General features: G+C 36.3%; 1 protein-coding gene across 1 annotated transcript; it reads left to right on the forward strand.

Moving 5' to 3' along the window:
• Positions 1–1450: 1450 nt before the first annotated feature.
• Positions 1451–17294, forward strand: LOC105034573 (KH domain-containing protein At1g09660/At1g09670). Its single transcript, XM_010909787.4, has 7 exons — positions 1451–1825; positions 2810–2895; positions 3473–3618; positions 9353–9487; positions 9570–9686; positions 16441–16584; positions 16664–17294. Exons 1-7 carry the CDS (start codon positions 1719–1721, stop codon positions 16808–16810), a joined length of 882 nt encoding a protein of 293 aa, XP_010908089.1. The 5' UTR covers positions 1451–1718; the 3' UTR covers positions 16811–17294.
• Positions 17295–17517: the final 223 nt, after the last annotated feature.

Here is a 17517-nt window from a genome sequence, read left to right on the forward strand (position 1 = left end):
TTTCCTCTCTCTCTCGTTCTCTTATTGTGTCTCTCTCCTTTTATTATATATTTTATTATTCTACAATATATTTGAATATTTAAATGTGTGTTCAAGCATGTATACCACTTCCAAGATCCATACTTTAAACCAATAAAGTGCTCAAAGCATATAAGTAAAATTTTTTATCACCAAAAGCATGCCTAATAAGTTTTTAACTAATTTAATTTAATCAGCAATCATAGAGAGATAACAAAAGTCCTTGTATAATTGATAGTTTCCTCGATAGGGATGTGTATATATGGATAACCATGAAAGTGATCGAAAAAAATTGAGATTATACCACTCTAGAAAGATAATAAAAAGTTTTTCTAATCATTACTAAAAATTATGATTACCATGAAAAAAATATAATTCCCATTATGGCAAATTTTAACCCAAAAAAATTAATTTTAGTAAAAAAAACTTTACCTTTTTTTAGACATCTTAACAATAAGGTTGAAATCAAATCGGATACGGATTAGATACTAGCATATTTATATCTATATTTATTTTATTTGACGAATATAAATATGGATATGGATATTATTCAGATGCAAAATTTATATCTATATTTATTTTAAATAAAAATATATATAATTTAAAAATAAAAAATATGGATATAATTATGGGTATTATTTAGACAATTAAACTTTATAGCTATAGGATTAAAGATATTACTAAATAGATGATAAATTAAGTTAATAATATATTTATATTATAATATATTTTTTAAAAATTAATAAATACTATATAAAATTATATAAAATTATATATAAATTTAAATATTCGGATGTAGATCATGTAGTTGTCTATCCATATCTATATCTATTTTTTTTAAAAAATATAAATATAAATTATTAAATTTATATTTATATTTAAATTAATTTAAATAAAAAAATAAATTCAGATGGATTACATCAATTTCCCTTTCATCCCTACTAATCATCTTAGCCTTTAATTATATCACGTGATTAAAAGAACCAAAAGGAATCAAATAGAGAAAGGAAGGCCAGCCTCCAACCAATGTCCTCTCATCAATTTGACATCTTTCCATCAAGAGCACTGAATACGCCGTTCACCACCTAAAACGTCACCTCAAATGGACGGCTGACAGATCATCAACGTCTCTTTCTAGAAGGGTTCGGGTTGTATCTTTCGCGTGGAGGGACGATTCACCTTCTTCAGCGACATCAACCGTTGGATGGCGCAACAGAGTTGAAACAGGTTGTTTGAACTGCTTTAAGCTCTGTGCGAAACGCAATCCAACGGTCGACGTCGCGAAAGAAGGTGAATCGTTCTTCCGCGCGAAAGACACAACCCGAAGCTCCTTTCATTTGAGGCCCGGACCGACGGCCGGATTCCGCAGCTTAAAAACCCAAGCGTTTCGGAAGAAGGCTCCGTGGATGATTTTTATTTATTTTTTTCTCTCCAGAAGAACTGTAGTTATATATTGTGGAGGAAAGAGTGGCCGAAGCCCTCTTTCGGGTGTTTGGGTCTCGCTCCCTTCTTCTACCCTTCGTCTCTGGGCGTAGGCCAGGTGAGGCGAAGACGAAGAAGAAGAGGGGGAGCCCTCGCCGTGTGGAGCTCAGCTAGTTGATTTCCCAATCTTTTTTTTTTTTTTTTTTGGCTGGCTTCGGAAATTATCGAATTCTGCTTTTATTTCTCGGCGATTTCTTGGTTTCGATCGATCGTAGGCCATGGATGAGAGAATCCTGCTGGGTAGTTACTTCCAGTACTCCCCTTCTGGAGTCCCCTCGTCTCCCCACCATTCTATGAGGTCTCCTGCGTCTTCTGATAGAGAAAGGTCCGTTCCATTGCGTTTTCATTCTATTCTTGGTTTTCTTGATGTGGGTATTGGAGTTCTTGATTAGGGTTTGATAGGGCATGTGTTTTTGCTGCGTAACTCTAGTGAACGATTGGTGGTTTTATTGGGCGGGTTTGATTTCTTTCCTCATGTTTGCAGAAGTTGCCGTTGTTTAGGTTGATCTCGGAATTTTGCCCTTTTTGTTGGGGTTTGATTGAGTGTATAAGCTGTTGAAATTTTTTGGGGCTTAGGGTTTTTGGTGATTAGTTGTTGGCTTTTTTGTATGCTAATTTTAGGGTGCCTTGAATTTATTTGCTTCTGTGTCAGTTGTTTGGTGTGTGTGGGTGCTGGCTTGCATGTGTATATTGACATAAATAATGTTTGTTTTTATCTAGTCTCATGTGCTGAAGTCTATCAAGCAAACAATAGACTCATTCTTTTACCCAAAAAAAAAGAATAGATTGATTCATAATTTCATGGTGTATCTGCCTATGTGTGCATGCATTTATGATTTTGTGTGAATACACGCACTTAATAATGTGAGTTCTAATGTACTTCTGAGTATGCATCATAATAGTCCGCGTAGAGGATGTGTTATCAGGTCATTCTGTTCAACTGCTACCATCTTAGACATTATTATTTCTGATATCAATGAATATTTTTGAATGTTTGAACTGTTAATGTGTGGCCTGCATCTATAATTTTGTATCAGTATGTGTTAGTGAGCACCGCTGAACGTCCCATGGCTTTTGTATTCCCTCTCTCTCTCAATGAATGTCCTCCACTATTAAAGTACATACATGAACATCCAGGTTTGCAATCACAGATTAGCAAAAATTATTTTTTTAGTTTGTCGAATCCTGGAAATATGCCCCTGTTTGAGTGCTATGTTGTCTGCTCTGTTATCAGTACTGTGCTGGTCCATTTGCTGTTAGGCCTTGTTAAGTTCCACTCATCTCGAGTTATTTGGTCTGATGCTAACAGATATTTAACTGAACTGCTGGCTGAGAGACAGAAATTGGTAGCGTTTGCTCAAGTACTGCCATTTTGCAGCAGGCTTTTAGATCAAGGTATGCAGTTCCTTTGCTTCTGCCTGTTACACGAAGTCCACTAGCTTAATTGGTCATTATATTGGCTAGTGGTTTCCTATGTTGTTATTTGGTGAAATGGTGGGTCAACATTGTTGCATTATGGGTCATACTTGTCGTTATTGTGGGATTCCCCCTTTGCTTCTGCCTATTACTGTGTTATATGAAGTCCACTAGCTTCATTGAACTTTATATTGGAACATCCTTTGTTCTTATTTGGTGAAATGGTGAGTCAACATTGTTGCATTGAGTATCAGTCACACTTGTCATTATTGTGGGATTCTCACTAAAATAGTATTTGTAGACTTTTTGTTTAAAAGTCTTTGAGTTTTTACTGCCTTGCTTATCCCATCAGTCAGATAAAACCTGGTTTTTGGAAAATTGCATGTAATATGATTTTACTTTGATTACTTCTTCTTCGTCTACTTCATATCATATGCCAATAAAATATTCAACTTTGGATGCAAAAAAGATTCTTATTGTCTTTCATGGTTTACTTGGTGATGCTCTGACATGACTTTGTTTCTTTTTATTTATTGACATATAAACTTCAACACAGAAATTATTCGGGCATCTGGTTTGGCACCTAATCAAAGATTTGTTGATCCTGAGAGAATTGAACATGGCAATCCATTAAGACTGACTCGCCATCCTTCAAATGGTGGACCAATGGATTTGGAGGGCTGGTCAGGAATGCAAACAGAGGTAAGGTACTTTCACTGGTTACCCTTGTTTTGGTAATTGATTTTCTTCAGCAATTAAATTGACAGATATATGTTGCCTTTTCGCTCTTGCTTTTCTCTCTAAAAGAGAATCTATGTTTTCTATGCTGTTCTATATGTTAGAAACTTTAGATTTTTTTGTTTTTAAATTAATGTAAAAGGTTTTGTTTCCATTAACTTTGCTTCATCAATATTGCTTGCAGCGAAGGCTTCTGTTTGTTCAATGAAGTTTTGTTATTCTAAAATTTATTCATTCTATCTGCCCAATTACCTGATACTGGTAGCTATTTGTAGTTGTATTGTTGCTGTATATGCTACTACTGAATATGTGGTTTCAAGAATGGTAACTGATTAAGCTAATTATTTGGGATGTTAGGATGTAAGACAGGCCTCAAAGGAATGGGATCTGGTATGGTTTAGGATTAAGCTAAACCCTACGTATTGCTGGAAACTTATGTTGAAAACTGAACTGCACTAATGTGAGTTGGATCCTAACACAAAATTGATAATGGAGGTGGTTGTGGACCAAAAGATACGAAACATGGTCTGGTTGGCACTTTAAGACTTAACCCTGGTGGGAATAGAGGAATTTTACTGCAATTTGTTACGGCAATGAAAACTTGGGGTCAAAATTTAAATGGGAATCTAAGTTGAACTATCTTACTGGGGAATGATGAATAGCAAAGTATTTATACTGGACTGAGGTTGGTACAGAAGTTTAAAGGAGTTTATGAAGGCTTATGCTGTCAAACTTGTAGACTATGAATAGTATAAAAAATAACTTGAATAGAAGAAAATACTAGGACAAAGGAAATATAGTAGATACCTATGTTTGAAAAATCTTAATATAGATATAACCTGAAATGGGGATGCTTGGCAAATGAGGATCCATTAAGCAAACTCCAGATAGCTGAGACAAGGCTCTATGATTATGGTTATGTAAATAAAATTTATACTAGTGGCCTCATGTCATCATGAGCTGGGGGCTTCACCCCTAGGTTTTGAAGATCTCACACCATGAAACATGTAGACACTCTTCAATTGTCAATTCTCCATTAACTAAGCAACTGGTAATAGAAGACTTTGCCCTATTCTAAACTTGTAAAGCTGGTGTAAAGAAAATGACAAAGAAAGAAAATGAAAAGTGAAGCTATTGTAGTCCCCGCATTTTCTAGGTGATGAGGGAGACCAGCTGGATCCATAGTGTGTCTGGCCCTCTTTAACTCTTTACTTTCCTTCGCATGAACAACTAATTCTTAAGAGAGGCTTACAGAGGAAATTAATACATAAATAGAGAGTGAACATGGTATGACTTCTTATTTGACAATCTAAAATTTAAAAGCAAGGGCTTCATACTGATATGTCTCCCCTTCCAGTATTTTTGACATCTACATCTATACTATTTCAAGCAAAAGGAGAAATTTGATTTTTTAGAGTCTTTGACCAGATTCCTTTGGTTTTTCTTCCCAAAATATGCTTGACCAAAAAAGAAAATCCCTTTAAAAATTCCCAATTTTTCTCAAGTCTCCTCTCCTTAACCAGAATTAGAAAATAAAAATGATGCAGTGCCTAAATACAGATGCCTAATCAAGACCCGTTAATATCTCATCTTGCCATGAATATAGATGTATATCCTTATGCTAAACAAATTGGGTTAGCATCTTAGTATAGATATAGACACCTTTCGTATATTATGATCAATTTCCCATCTTAAACATGGATGATTCTCCTCTGTTATTCTTAAATCGGGATTACAATGATCCATTAAGGTGAAAAAAAGTATGCTCCTTTTTTCTATATAGATGTTCTTCTTGATTTCTTCCATAGGTAATGAAAGCTGCAAAGTAAAATGCTTTTCAACGGAAAGGAGTACATTTAACAATTCACATACGAAAATAATTAATTGAATAAGGCCTTTCTAGGCCTTACGCATTCTTCTTTGTTGGCACTGCATGCTGGCCAGCATGGGACCACAACTGTGCTAATACAGCACATGGGAGCCTGACGCATGTGCCAATTGCGTACATGTCATTGGTTCGGGGGTGTGCGAGGTGACACCCACAGGCAATAGAGGATCTGCACTCACTAATGCAGCAATGCTTGACAGATTCAGTCCATTTCTCATTTTGCTTTTATCTTTAAATATTTTTGTTTATTATCTGTTTTAATTTATATTTTAAAATTCAATTCATCTAACAGTATTTTTGTTTTTATGCTATTTTTTTATTTTGATATTCCATACTGTATAATTTAATTCTTTCCTCTGATGTACGCTGCATGTGCTAATTTGTTAATCCTTCCCAGAATAAGACTTCCACTTCGTGGCTATCTCCTACTAAGTCATTCCTTCTACCTTATTTTTCATGTATAAATGCATAATCACAAGATATTCTTCCCTACTCATCCTCATTTGACTGTCTATTTGCTTACCAGCACTGGATTTGGAGCCCATAAAAGTGCACATCCATCCTCTCTCTCTCTCTCTCTCTCTCTCTCTCTCTAATTTTAAGATCCTTTTGGAAGGAAACCATGGATGGGTGGTTCCTCAAAAGCAAGCTTTGTATGGCTGGATTTTTCAATAAGAACTCTCAAGAGACTCATTCTTATTACTGATCATATTGGTTTATTAGCCAACAAGAAGATGCAAGATTGCAATGCTAACCTCAAAGTGAATTACAAGTGTTGAAGGGACCAATTTGGTACAAAATGTTAACAAAATAATTCATTAGTTCCAACGAGCACTAGAGAATTCAGTTCAGTCCGGGTGCAAACCAGCCTAAATTTCCCCAATTTTAAAACATCTCCATCTCCCATCCATGGATGTGGGACTTATATTTCAGCACCAGATAATTTGTTTAGCATGCAATGCATTGTCAGGAACAAAATATGGAAAAGAATATTAAAAGATCATAGAATCAGGACCTTTCTGTAGCATTGTTGCTGAAAGTGATCGCATATAAGATAATAATGAGAAATAAGTGGATAGGGAAGTCCTCTTGTTTCATGACCATCAATGACATGAAAAGAAGAGTGTTATGTTTTGGGTAGCAGCTGTAACTTGAACTGCCTGACTTTTTACTCAGCCAGGTTATGTTTTCACCACCTTCTCCAAACCTTGAACTAAGACCTTTTCTGGAAATTAACAGAATCAGGGAAGAGCTATTGCAAAGGGTGGGTTGGACAGCAGTCACAGCATGCATGCTTCCCTTAGAGTGGTGGCACCCTCTTTCTTTTCAGGATCGCTCTCTTGCTACCCAGTCAATTGCATAATTTAGAATATTTGCCTGATGGTACAAATCTTAGCACTGAAAAGTTGATTATTCCCCCTGAAGGAGTTCACTCATTAAAGCCTCCTTGGACCTAAGGATGCAATCACAATTAAAGTTGTTTTTATGATCAATATGAACAATGCAAGAAACTACATGAAAGCTTCAAACATAATTAAAGTTGCTATGCATGTGTGCATGGGACAGCAAAAGAACATTTCTGAAGATTTTGGGACTGAGAAAACCTTAAATAAAAGGCTAAACCCTTCACTGGGATTCTAGCCTTTAACTGGCTATAGGAGTTGGATCTGACATGATTTGAAGGCCATATTGTCAGGCAAAAACTCCGTTTTTAAGTCTTTCATTTATCTAGTCAATGCAAGAAGTGTATGGTTACTTTAGGAATTAGAGGACTTCTATATGTGATTTGCTATTTTTGGGTCCCTTTCTTCTTTCTTTCAGTTGTTGACTAGTAGAGACCCTTGGACATCCCAGAATAAAGGTGTCAGTAAAAGTGAGAGCTTTCCTATAGAGTTTTAAGTAGAGCAAATTATAGAGAAAATACATGGGCAGTTTGCTTCTAAAAGAAGTCATGCCAAGGCTTCAAGTAAGTTGTATGGCTGATCATTAAGGATGATTTATGCACTGATTATATTTTGAGAGCAAGAAAAAAGAACTTCACGTCAGGTTTGGTCCTTGCTTTTTCTTAACTATCTTTGCAATTCTTTTGCATTTCTTAATCTACATTCTTACTCTTTCAACCTGCTATCATATTTGCTGTACAAGAATTTATTTGCCATGCTTGTCTTACTCTTTCAAAAAAATCAATCTTATTTGTGGGAATTTGATTCCTTGATAATCTTAGTGCTTAATAATTAATTTTGGATCTTAAGTTTCTTTGATATTTTGTTCTTTCTCCTCTTTTCACCAATAATTTATTTCCATGGATTTTTACATGGTTCAAGATGGAACCTATTCCTTAAATTCTAGAGCCTTTATAATGTCATTTCTAGTATTATTCCCATTATCTAAGCTCTAGGCAGGTTAGTTTGATTATCCATTTTGTTGCAACATCCAAAAATTCATATATCTGGAAGCTAGATAGACAAAAAAAATCCCAAAACCATATTAAATCTAATTCTTTGGACCTTTAATGCATACACGGACCTGACATTGTTCCTGTGCCTAGCCAGATAGTTTGCAATCTTCATCAAGTTCTCGCCATAAAACCTCTGTTTGGGATGGAACCAGCCCAAGTGGCCACTTAGCTAAATGCCCTCATGAATTTCACCATCTCCTATCAAGTGTTTCAGAGAATTCCAGAAGCCCAAGCCTAAATCCGGAATTTAGCTGAGTTCCTCAAAGAAAACCTCTAACCGAACCCAAGAGAAGGTAGCATCAAAGAACATGGCAATGGCAAAGAATCTGATCTAAATATAGCAGTTACTGTAAGCCACTATCCTCAAGCTGATGATTGCATAATCTCTGGCAACTGCAGGGCATATAGACATCATAATTATGGTGTTAGGGACTGTCAACATCCATCAGCAGGGATATGGAGTGACTTCAACTTGTTTCCTTTTTCTTTTTCCTGTTCTTTCTGTTTTTTTAAGCAATGAGTTTAATAACCAAAAAAAAAAAAAAAAAAAGCTAAAGCAAAAGGCTGATCAAAATTGGGACCTGGTATGAGTACAATGAAGCAAGGGAATGAATGATAATTAAGAATCCAAAGTTCTGTTTTGTAATTCTAGGTTCCAAAGTTAAGCCTTTCTTAGCTAAGGAAGAGTTGGTGGTGTCTTTGTTTCGATGGCCCGAGGATTGAAACTTGTCAACGCTTACCTTAGTTTTCTCAATCTCTCTCTCCTTCATTCTTCCTTGTCTTTGTCACTCAAAGTATTCAATACTATGTAATTTTGAGTCCTGATCTTATGTATCATTTGAACATCAGGTATGAATTTACAAGCCCCATGCATGTGGTAAAGATGTTTAAAGATGAGTTATACCAGCTTGTCTTCTTGATGCCATATGCATCTTCTAATCAATTGGTCAAAGGTGCTGATCCATTTCTTTCTTATTTTTACCCTTCCTATTTTTATATGGGGACGCGTGCCTTCATGTTGAAGAGGGTGAAGGAGAGCAGGGGGGAGGGTGGGAAATAATGGTTTTAATGCCGATCATTTGATGTCTTCTGCATAGCCAAAATTTTGCACCAGCAGCTGCTTAGATAATGCATTGTTTGACACATGCCTAAATGTACAGCTTGAAACATCCCCAATGTTGAATTCTGGTGCTGTTAAATGAAGACATTTTTTTCTTAAATGTCCATTGTCAGCTTATTTTTCCCACTTGGTTATTGAAAAATACATAATACTGACCTGCCTATAGCTAGAAGTTGATTTTCATCATTCTGTGCTGATCATGTCTAAGTTGTTTTATGCTAACCCTGTTCAGGACAATGGGCATTTTCAAAGAATGGGACCCCTTCAAGCATCACCTGTTGGTTGGAATGGAGCTTCTGGTGTTGCTACCAGCCCAATAGTTAAAAAAGTCATTAGATTAGATGTTCCTATTGACAAATTTCCTAATGTATGTTAATCTTATCTGGCTTGTGAGTTGAGTTCTTTTGCATTTAAATGTCAATTAATATATTTGCATTTTTGTGAAGCAGTACAATTTTGTTGGCCGTCTGCTGGGACCACGAGGAAACTCCTTGAAAAGAGTTGAAAATTCAACTCATTGTAGGGTTTACATACGTGGGCGGGGTTCAGTAAAAGACTCTGCAAAGGTACTGTGATGACTATTATCTTATATGTCCTTAAATTTTGCCTCAACTCTTCTTGAGCATCCCTTAGCTTGTGGAATCATTATAGTTTATGAAGTTTTGACTGTTGTATGACAGTAAGTTAACATGATTTCTATGGTCTGACCTAATTCTACAACAAAGTGATGCTTTTGTTGCTATTTACAGGATCGTAGTGTACCGACTGCCTGAACATAGAGGGTACAACATTTGTAGGCACATATGCAATTTATGAATTTTTTAGGGTATTCACTTTTCTTTAAAGGATTGTTTAGATCAAAAGACTAGAACTTGCTGTTTTTTAAAGTATCTGATACTTCCCCAAAATTGGTCAATTCTTTTTTGCAAAATAATCAGCCACTTGTCTCAGTCATGAAATCTGTGGTAAAAATACCTATTTGAAGCAGTGCTTTCAGTATTTCTCCTATTTGCATAGATTAATGGCATGCCTTTCTTTAAGCTAAGGTTTTACATTTCTATATATTACCTCATAATGATTTAGTTTCCTTGTTGTTTGATTTTGTAAGTTAATAAAATGCTATACTTTATATATCAGCTGAATCATTCTTGTGATGATTGAAATTTTAGTGCTACTTGCTGATCATCAGATTCTTGACTTCATGTGAAAGAAGAAATCAAAGGCAGGGATAACTGTTATTTTACTATGAGAGGGCAATGTAACATCCAAAAATATGGACTGTCATCATTACAATCATTTACTGGCTAAGATAATCTGATGCATGTAAAATCATTTAATATCATTATAAACAAACCACATAGACATATACAGTATTGATTACTCAGAAATATGATCAAAACCAAATGTTGTATTTGTGGGGTTAGATTAAAGTATAAACCCTTTTTTCAAGTTAAAAAAAAAAAAAAAAAAAAAACAAAACCAATGTTGACTACCCATGTATACTTGAAGAAATGAAGAAATATTCCAAAAGAACACGGGAAAGCCAAATAATCCATGTTTATGGGATCTTCAATGCAATCAATTTCAGCTGAAACGGGCTGAAATGACTGAGACAGGACTTAAGCTAGTCAATTTTACTGAAATTGACTGGAATTACTGAAATAATCAAAGCTTAAAACCTTGGATTAAATTCTCCATCAATTAGTTAATAGTCATATTTTATTAACACAGGTGCCTTGAGCTTTCCCCTCAGGTTTAGAGATCCGGTTGACCCATTTGGTCAATCTGTCACCTATTAGATATTGCAGGTCAGATCAAGGTAAAAGCTGGAGTGAGATTTTGAACCATTAACCTGGGTGGTTCAACTACTTGAACCACCTACACCAAATAAAACAAACTTGAGTGCTGACTGATGAGGAAGAAAAGGGGAAACCCCTACCCCCCCCCTCCAAAAAAAAAAAAAAAAGATTTTTCATCTCTTCTTAGTTATAACTCAAGGTTTTAAATCTCATGGGTCAGAGGTGTCCCAATATGTCTATGGAATAGGACACCCCACCATCCCATCCCAACAATCATCTAGTCATGCATCTTGGTAGATATCCTCCGTGTCTCTCCCCTTCTTTCCTTCCTTTCTTTTTCTTTTTTCTTCTACCTTATTTTCTTTTCATTCCTTTTTTCCTTTTTCTTGTCCTTCCGTTCTTTCTTTTTTCCTTTTCTTCTTCTTTCTCTTTCCTTTCTTCCTTCTTTTCTTCCATTCTTTTCTTATCCCTTCATTTCTTTTTTTTATTTTTCTTCTTTTTCTTCTTTTTCTTTTCTTTCACTTTTTTCTTTCTTCATCTTTCTTTCTTTCCTTCCTCTTTCTTTTTTTCTCCCCGCATGTATGGATTTCGGAGTCTCGACCTCATCCCAATCTCATTTTCTCACAAGAATAGGTTTGCATGCCTCCTATCTAGTTGGGATATAAAACCTTGCCATAAATTTGCCTAGCCCTTTTCTTGGCCATCACTCTTAGGGGTAGCAATTGGGTCAGGTTGGGTTAGAGCCGGGTCTGATCAAAAAAGTCCAAACCTAAATCTGACCAATTTATTAAATAGGTCAGATTTTGAAATCTGAACATGTCTTGTTTAATATATAGGAAACCCGATGATCCGATCTATTTAACCTATTTAAAAATTAGGTAACCCTTTTACCCAATCTGACCCAGCTGTTTAACTTCTAGTTATCGGATCTAAACCCTATCTTTAATTCTTACAATTAGATGAATTCAATGAAGGGAATGAAACTAACCAGAGAATCAGGGAATCAAAGGGCAGCTGCAGCTAGACACTAATCGAGGGCAACAGCACTATCGTCCCACATTCTCAGGCACTCCCAGTGGAGATCGATGTGGGGGAGGGAGCAGAAGAGGGGGAGGCGGGGGTAGGGCTCGACAGTGATCGAGAAGAGATGATAGGTGGTGCCATCTCGAATGATGGTCGCAAGGATGCCGTTCATATTGGCATGGACGAAGAGGAGGAAGTTGCCATACTGGCATAGGTCGACAAGCATGAGGCTGGTGATGGCCTATTGGTGCCACTCGCGGAGCTTCGTCCACTCCATCTCCTTCTGGCTAGTGATCTAAGGAGACTAGAGAAGGGAGGGGAGGAAGAGAGGGCCGAACCATGGAGGAGAGGAGGTGAGGGGAGAATGGGGAGGGAGGAGTCTACTGGCTTTTTTTTTTGGCCCATTGAAAGAGAGAGAGAGAGAAGGGATTATGTGGGTCAATGGGTGTGGTTGCAACGCGCAGCACACGTATTTTTTTATTTTAGAAGACAGGGGTCATATGGATGTGACCACAGAGCACAGCGTGCATATTTTTCTGTTTGCAAGACATGCTCATGTCAATTCAAATTTTAAATAGACGAACAACGGACTTAGACAGTGTTAGACTTTATCATTTATTTTAAATGAGACGGGCATTAAGTGGATACCCAATCCGACTCGACCTGTTTAATAAATGGGTTAAATATGTCAGAAGGTCAGAACTTGAACCCGACCTGTATAATCAAATAGGTTAAACGGATCGACCTATTTATGACCTGAATCCGCCTAAGCCAAACCCAAACCTGTTTAAGGCGGGTCAAATATGGGTTAGGTTGATGGGTCTGGTCATATTTTTTCAACCCTAATCGCTGTTGTTATGGTCAATGCAGGGAGAAACCTTGCTGTTGAAGTGATTTTTTTTTTTCCTTTGGGGGGAGGGGCTATGGTGGTGGTGAACGGTAAGGGTGCTTGAGCAATCAATCCAAGAAAAGGGGAAGATGTCTTGTCAAGCACTGGCTATGGGGCCAGCTTAGGGGGGATCAAAAGGTGAGAGGAAGATGGCTACAGCTAGAGAAGGGTTGGAGATCAACACATTGGAGAGGTCTAGAGCTTGGAGACATTGGAGAAGGAGAGAATGTGAATAGACACAGTAAACAATGAAGAAGCAGGGATATGAGAACCATACAAGGACTTGAGGGATTTATCTTTGGCCTGGTCAGACTCACAGTCAACCTGCAGTTGAACCATGAGCTGGTCACTCGGCCAACAATGTGGTTTGAACTAGGTCAATGGTACAAGACACTGCTTCCTCTTGATTCTCCTTGTTCCTCCAATTTTTTCATTATCATTCCACCTTGTTCCATTGAAGGATTTTAAAAAAAATCAAGAAGCCTCTAACGTGAATTTGAGCCCAAAAACCCATAGATGTGGCAAACAATTCCTATATATATTTTTTTTGGTGAGAACAAATGTTTATTTATTTTTAGTACGTTGAGTTACTTTATAAGGAAAGTTAAATATTAAACTGCAAAACAAGAGAAGTTTTCAAAGTGGATATGTCAACATAGAGTAGACAATCATGCATTATTTTATGAACAGATGAATATGTCATGGGTTTTACGTCTGCTTTTCAGTCGAGACATTTTGGAGTTGCAGAACCTTATTAGTTAGAAGATGAGCTCCATTCTGCCATGATTACCTACTAAAGGCCATTCCCTTGTCATATCAAATATGTCTAACATCTCTCTCATCCACTGCTTAAAGCCCAAAACCATCATCACGGCACAAAGTACAAACCATTAAAATCAGCTTTACATTATTTCACTATATTCTCTACCTGCATTCTTTATCAGCTACATTCATTGTATACTCTTTTTGCCAAATTTTTTCTGTCATCTATTTGAATTTCTATGCTTTTCCTATCTTATGTAAGTGCTATTTTCAAGATTTCCATTTGAATTGGTTAATTATACAGAGCATTCCACATGACTATAAATTGTTCCTGAGTGTTTTTGGATCCGATGATTATGTATTCATACTTCATTATGACTTTTTCATTGTCCTGTATCATAAAAGTTTGAATACAAAAGAAATAACTGTTCAGGGTTGTCATTATGCTGCATGACTAGTCATAGTTGATTTTTTTGGTCATTATGCTACATGTCTCCTGCAAATTGGTTTATTGCTCACTGGTTATATTAAGATATATTACTTAGTGCTAAGAAATATTAGCACACAGTACTGCCATTTGTTTGCCATGTTCAGAGGCTCCGGTTTCAAATCTTTCTCAAAGATAGATGATTGTGGGTCTTGAGAGGACCTATTTGATTCTTAATTATGATCGTTGGAATGAAGAGGCTTTGAGGACCTTCCTTCTAAGGAGAAAGCACGAATTTTCTTGTCCATTTCCATGATAGAAATGTCTCCCTTTGAAACTTCCTCTCCTCTCACCCGGAAGCTTGTAGATGCACTTTTTCAGTCACATGGTCCATGTGTTGCAGTTGTATATCACTTGTTACAAAGTGGGTCGCGGTTCTAAGTCTAGGCCATTGTACTTTTAGTCTTTTACTAACACACTGCTTTTGCTTTTTTCATGCTCCAAGTATTGACAAACTCGATCAGTGACAATCAAGGTGCTTACAATTATAGGCATCTTATGCTGTTCTTGAGGTCAGTGACAATTGAGGAAAGCTTTGACCAAAATGGATTAGTTTCTACCCGAAATGATCCTAAATTGGCAGATTTTTTTGTAAGCACTTAAACTGATTATGTGCTAGTATTCTTCATAATATAGATATTTAATATCATTTTAAGACCACCATTTCGTACATTTTAAACTTGGTGTGATTTTAGGTAATTTTCCAATTTTCTTAAATAAATCTGATTAGATAGTGTCAATTTTAGTATATTTATGGATGATAGACCTAACATATGAGAAACAAGTACTTCATTAACATTAACCATATATCTTTGGAATGTTTAAAAAAAGATTTGGGATTTTTGGCACCAAAATGATCAAGAAATAGGCAGCTTTTCTTTGCTTTAACAAAATCATTCAGGTCTTGAAGATATATATATATTTTTTTTTCTGAAGAAAAATATGAGGAAAAGGTTCTATGCATAATATTTAAGTTTAGTGTGCTAATGATAGGAAATTAAGGTTTATTTTCCATGCCTTGAATCTGTTAAGTAAGCTTTGTAGTGCTTTGTAATCTCTTTGTTGTTAGCCAAGGAGCAGCTTGGGGTTGTTTTTGCTAGGTTTTACTCAATAAATTGGATTGGCCTCTGCCCAATTCTTTTCTCAAAAAAAGAAAAAAAAGGGTTTTCTAGTTCTTAGCTTAAATTCTTAAGACATTTAGTTGAGATATGTCAAATTATAGCCTTTTCGGAATTCTTAGTAGATTATAAGTCTTATGTTGGTATTTGTTACTCAAGATGATGTTAGTTATTATATGAAGTTCCATGTTGATATGAAGTTGTATGTTCTTGTCATGGCCTAATTGAGGTCCTGGAGTCCTTGTTGATGAAAAAATTTTAGGTCCAGTAGTCATCACCAAGAATGTATGGACTTTGGAGTATGGTGTTTTTTGTTATCTCCTATCTAAGTCTTTGAAAACTATAATATTAGATAGGGTTCATTCCATGGTTTTATGTCCTAACGGGACGAGAGCATCCCGGCCGTCTCGGTCGTCGCATCCCGTTTCTATGAGAAAATAAAATTGGGATGGGCTTAGGACTCCGAAACATATCCATATAGGGAGAGAAGAAGAAAGAAGAAAGAAGAAAGAGGGAAAGGAAGGAAAGATGAATAAAAGAGAAAAATGAAAAGAAAAATTAAAAAAAACAGGACAGAAGAAGAAAAAGAAAGAAGAAGGAAAGGAAATAAAGGAAGATAGAGGAGAAGAAAGAAAAGAATGAAGAAAGAAAAAAAAAGGATAAAAAGAGAGAAAGGATAGAAGAAGGGGAGAAAGATGGAGGATATCCATGAGATGCATGGCTGGGATTGTTGTCGGGACGAAATGGGACAGCTGAGCCTCTCGTTCCATGGAGAAATCGAAATACCTTTGTTCCGGGGGATTAAAAACTTTGGTTCATTCCTTCCATATCAGGACTTATAATTTCTGATTTAATTAATGATGAAGCCTAATTCCTTTGTTTTTTTCATTATGTGCTGTGCTGAGCAGTTAAAGAGAACTGCTCTGATATGTGGGCTTGTCTACCTGTGGGCTGTATTGGATGGGCTACTTTTCTATACTGTTCTTTCCTTGGATTCATATGAGATGCATTAATGTTATCAGTGGTGTTTTATGATAGTGCACTCTATGTCAACCTTGAACAGTTGGAGCAGGACTCATGCAAACTTAGGAACAGCGTTGACATTATGTAATTAAACTTAGCAATTATGCATTTGCTGTTCTTTATGCTAAAATCTATTATTTTTATTTACAAAACTATCAATTTGGGGCAGAATCTCGACTGCTTATTTCTATCTCGACCTGCAATTTCATTTTTCTATAGGAAGAAAAACTAAGAGATAAGCCTGGATACGAACACTTAAATGAGCCATTACATGTGCTTGTGGAGGCTGAGTTTCCAGCGGACATAATTAATGCACGATTAAACCAAGCGGTGGCAATACTTGAAGATCTTTTGAAGCCAGTGGTACATATCAATGCACCTCTCTCTCTCTCTCTCTCTCTCTCTCACTCATGCTAGGTTACTTATTGTGGTCTTGTTTCAGGATGAATCTATGGACTACTACAAGAAGCAACAGTTAAGAGAATTGGCCATACTGAATGGTACTTTAAGAGATGAGAGCCCTCATATGAGCCCCAGCGCATCCCCTTTCAACAGCACAGGAATGAAACGGGCTAAAACAGGACGTTGATTCAAGAATCGGGTGGTGGATATATTTCAAACGTGACAACTAAAGTTGGGTTCCATTACCTTATGGGTGATTTAAGATTTTGGTGGTGGATACAATTCAAACTTAACAACTAATGTTGCGTTTCATTACCTTCTGAGATGATGCTATTTTCAGATACTCATGGCATTCAAATTCTTCGCAATGGAATCATCGGAAGGGCCCTGGACACCTTAATATGTTTTCTCGTGGTAGATAGATCAAGTGCTTATATTCTTTGATATAGACATGTTTGTGTGGCAGTTCCTTAATGTTTCATTCGTGAACATTGCTATAAAGTTTCCATAATATTCGTTCTGTATTTTTTTATTGAATGGTGGCATTAATGTGGGATTACCTCATTATGTGCTCCCATGATAGAATTTTAAACAATATAAGTGTTTTTGTTATTATTGATGTTCTGTATCCTCACCTATTTAAATTTATGACAGATCAAATTATTATCTAATATGCATAATATGTGTATAACTTGCCAGTCGTTTTTGTAGAACCTTTTGCAGATCCACGCAGAGCCAATCATATCCTACCTATGCACGTTCATTTTGGTTCGTTTTACTGTGCCTTTTAGGGGAGCTTATGATATTAATTGTAGAAATTTGGCTGCAGGCATCTATTTCTACAGGTATATGACTGCGTGTTAATCTAACTTTGTTGTGCCAAATCAGCTTTAG

Source organism: Elaeis guineensis, chromosome 1 (assembly GCF_000442705.2).
Source record: "Elaeis guineensis isolate ETL-2024a chromosome 1, EG11, whole genome shotgun sequence".
In the NCBI taxonomy this organism is placed as follows: domain Eukaryota; kingdom Viridiplantae; phylum Streptophyta; class Magnoliopsida; order Arecales; family Arecaceae; genus Elaeis; species Elaeis guineensis.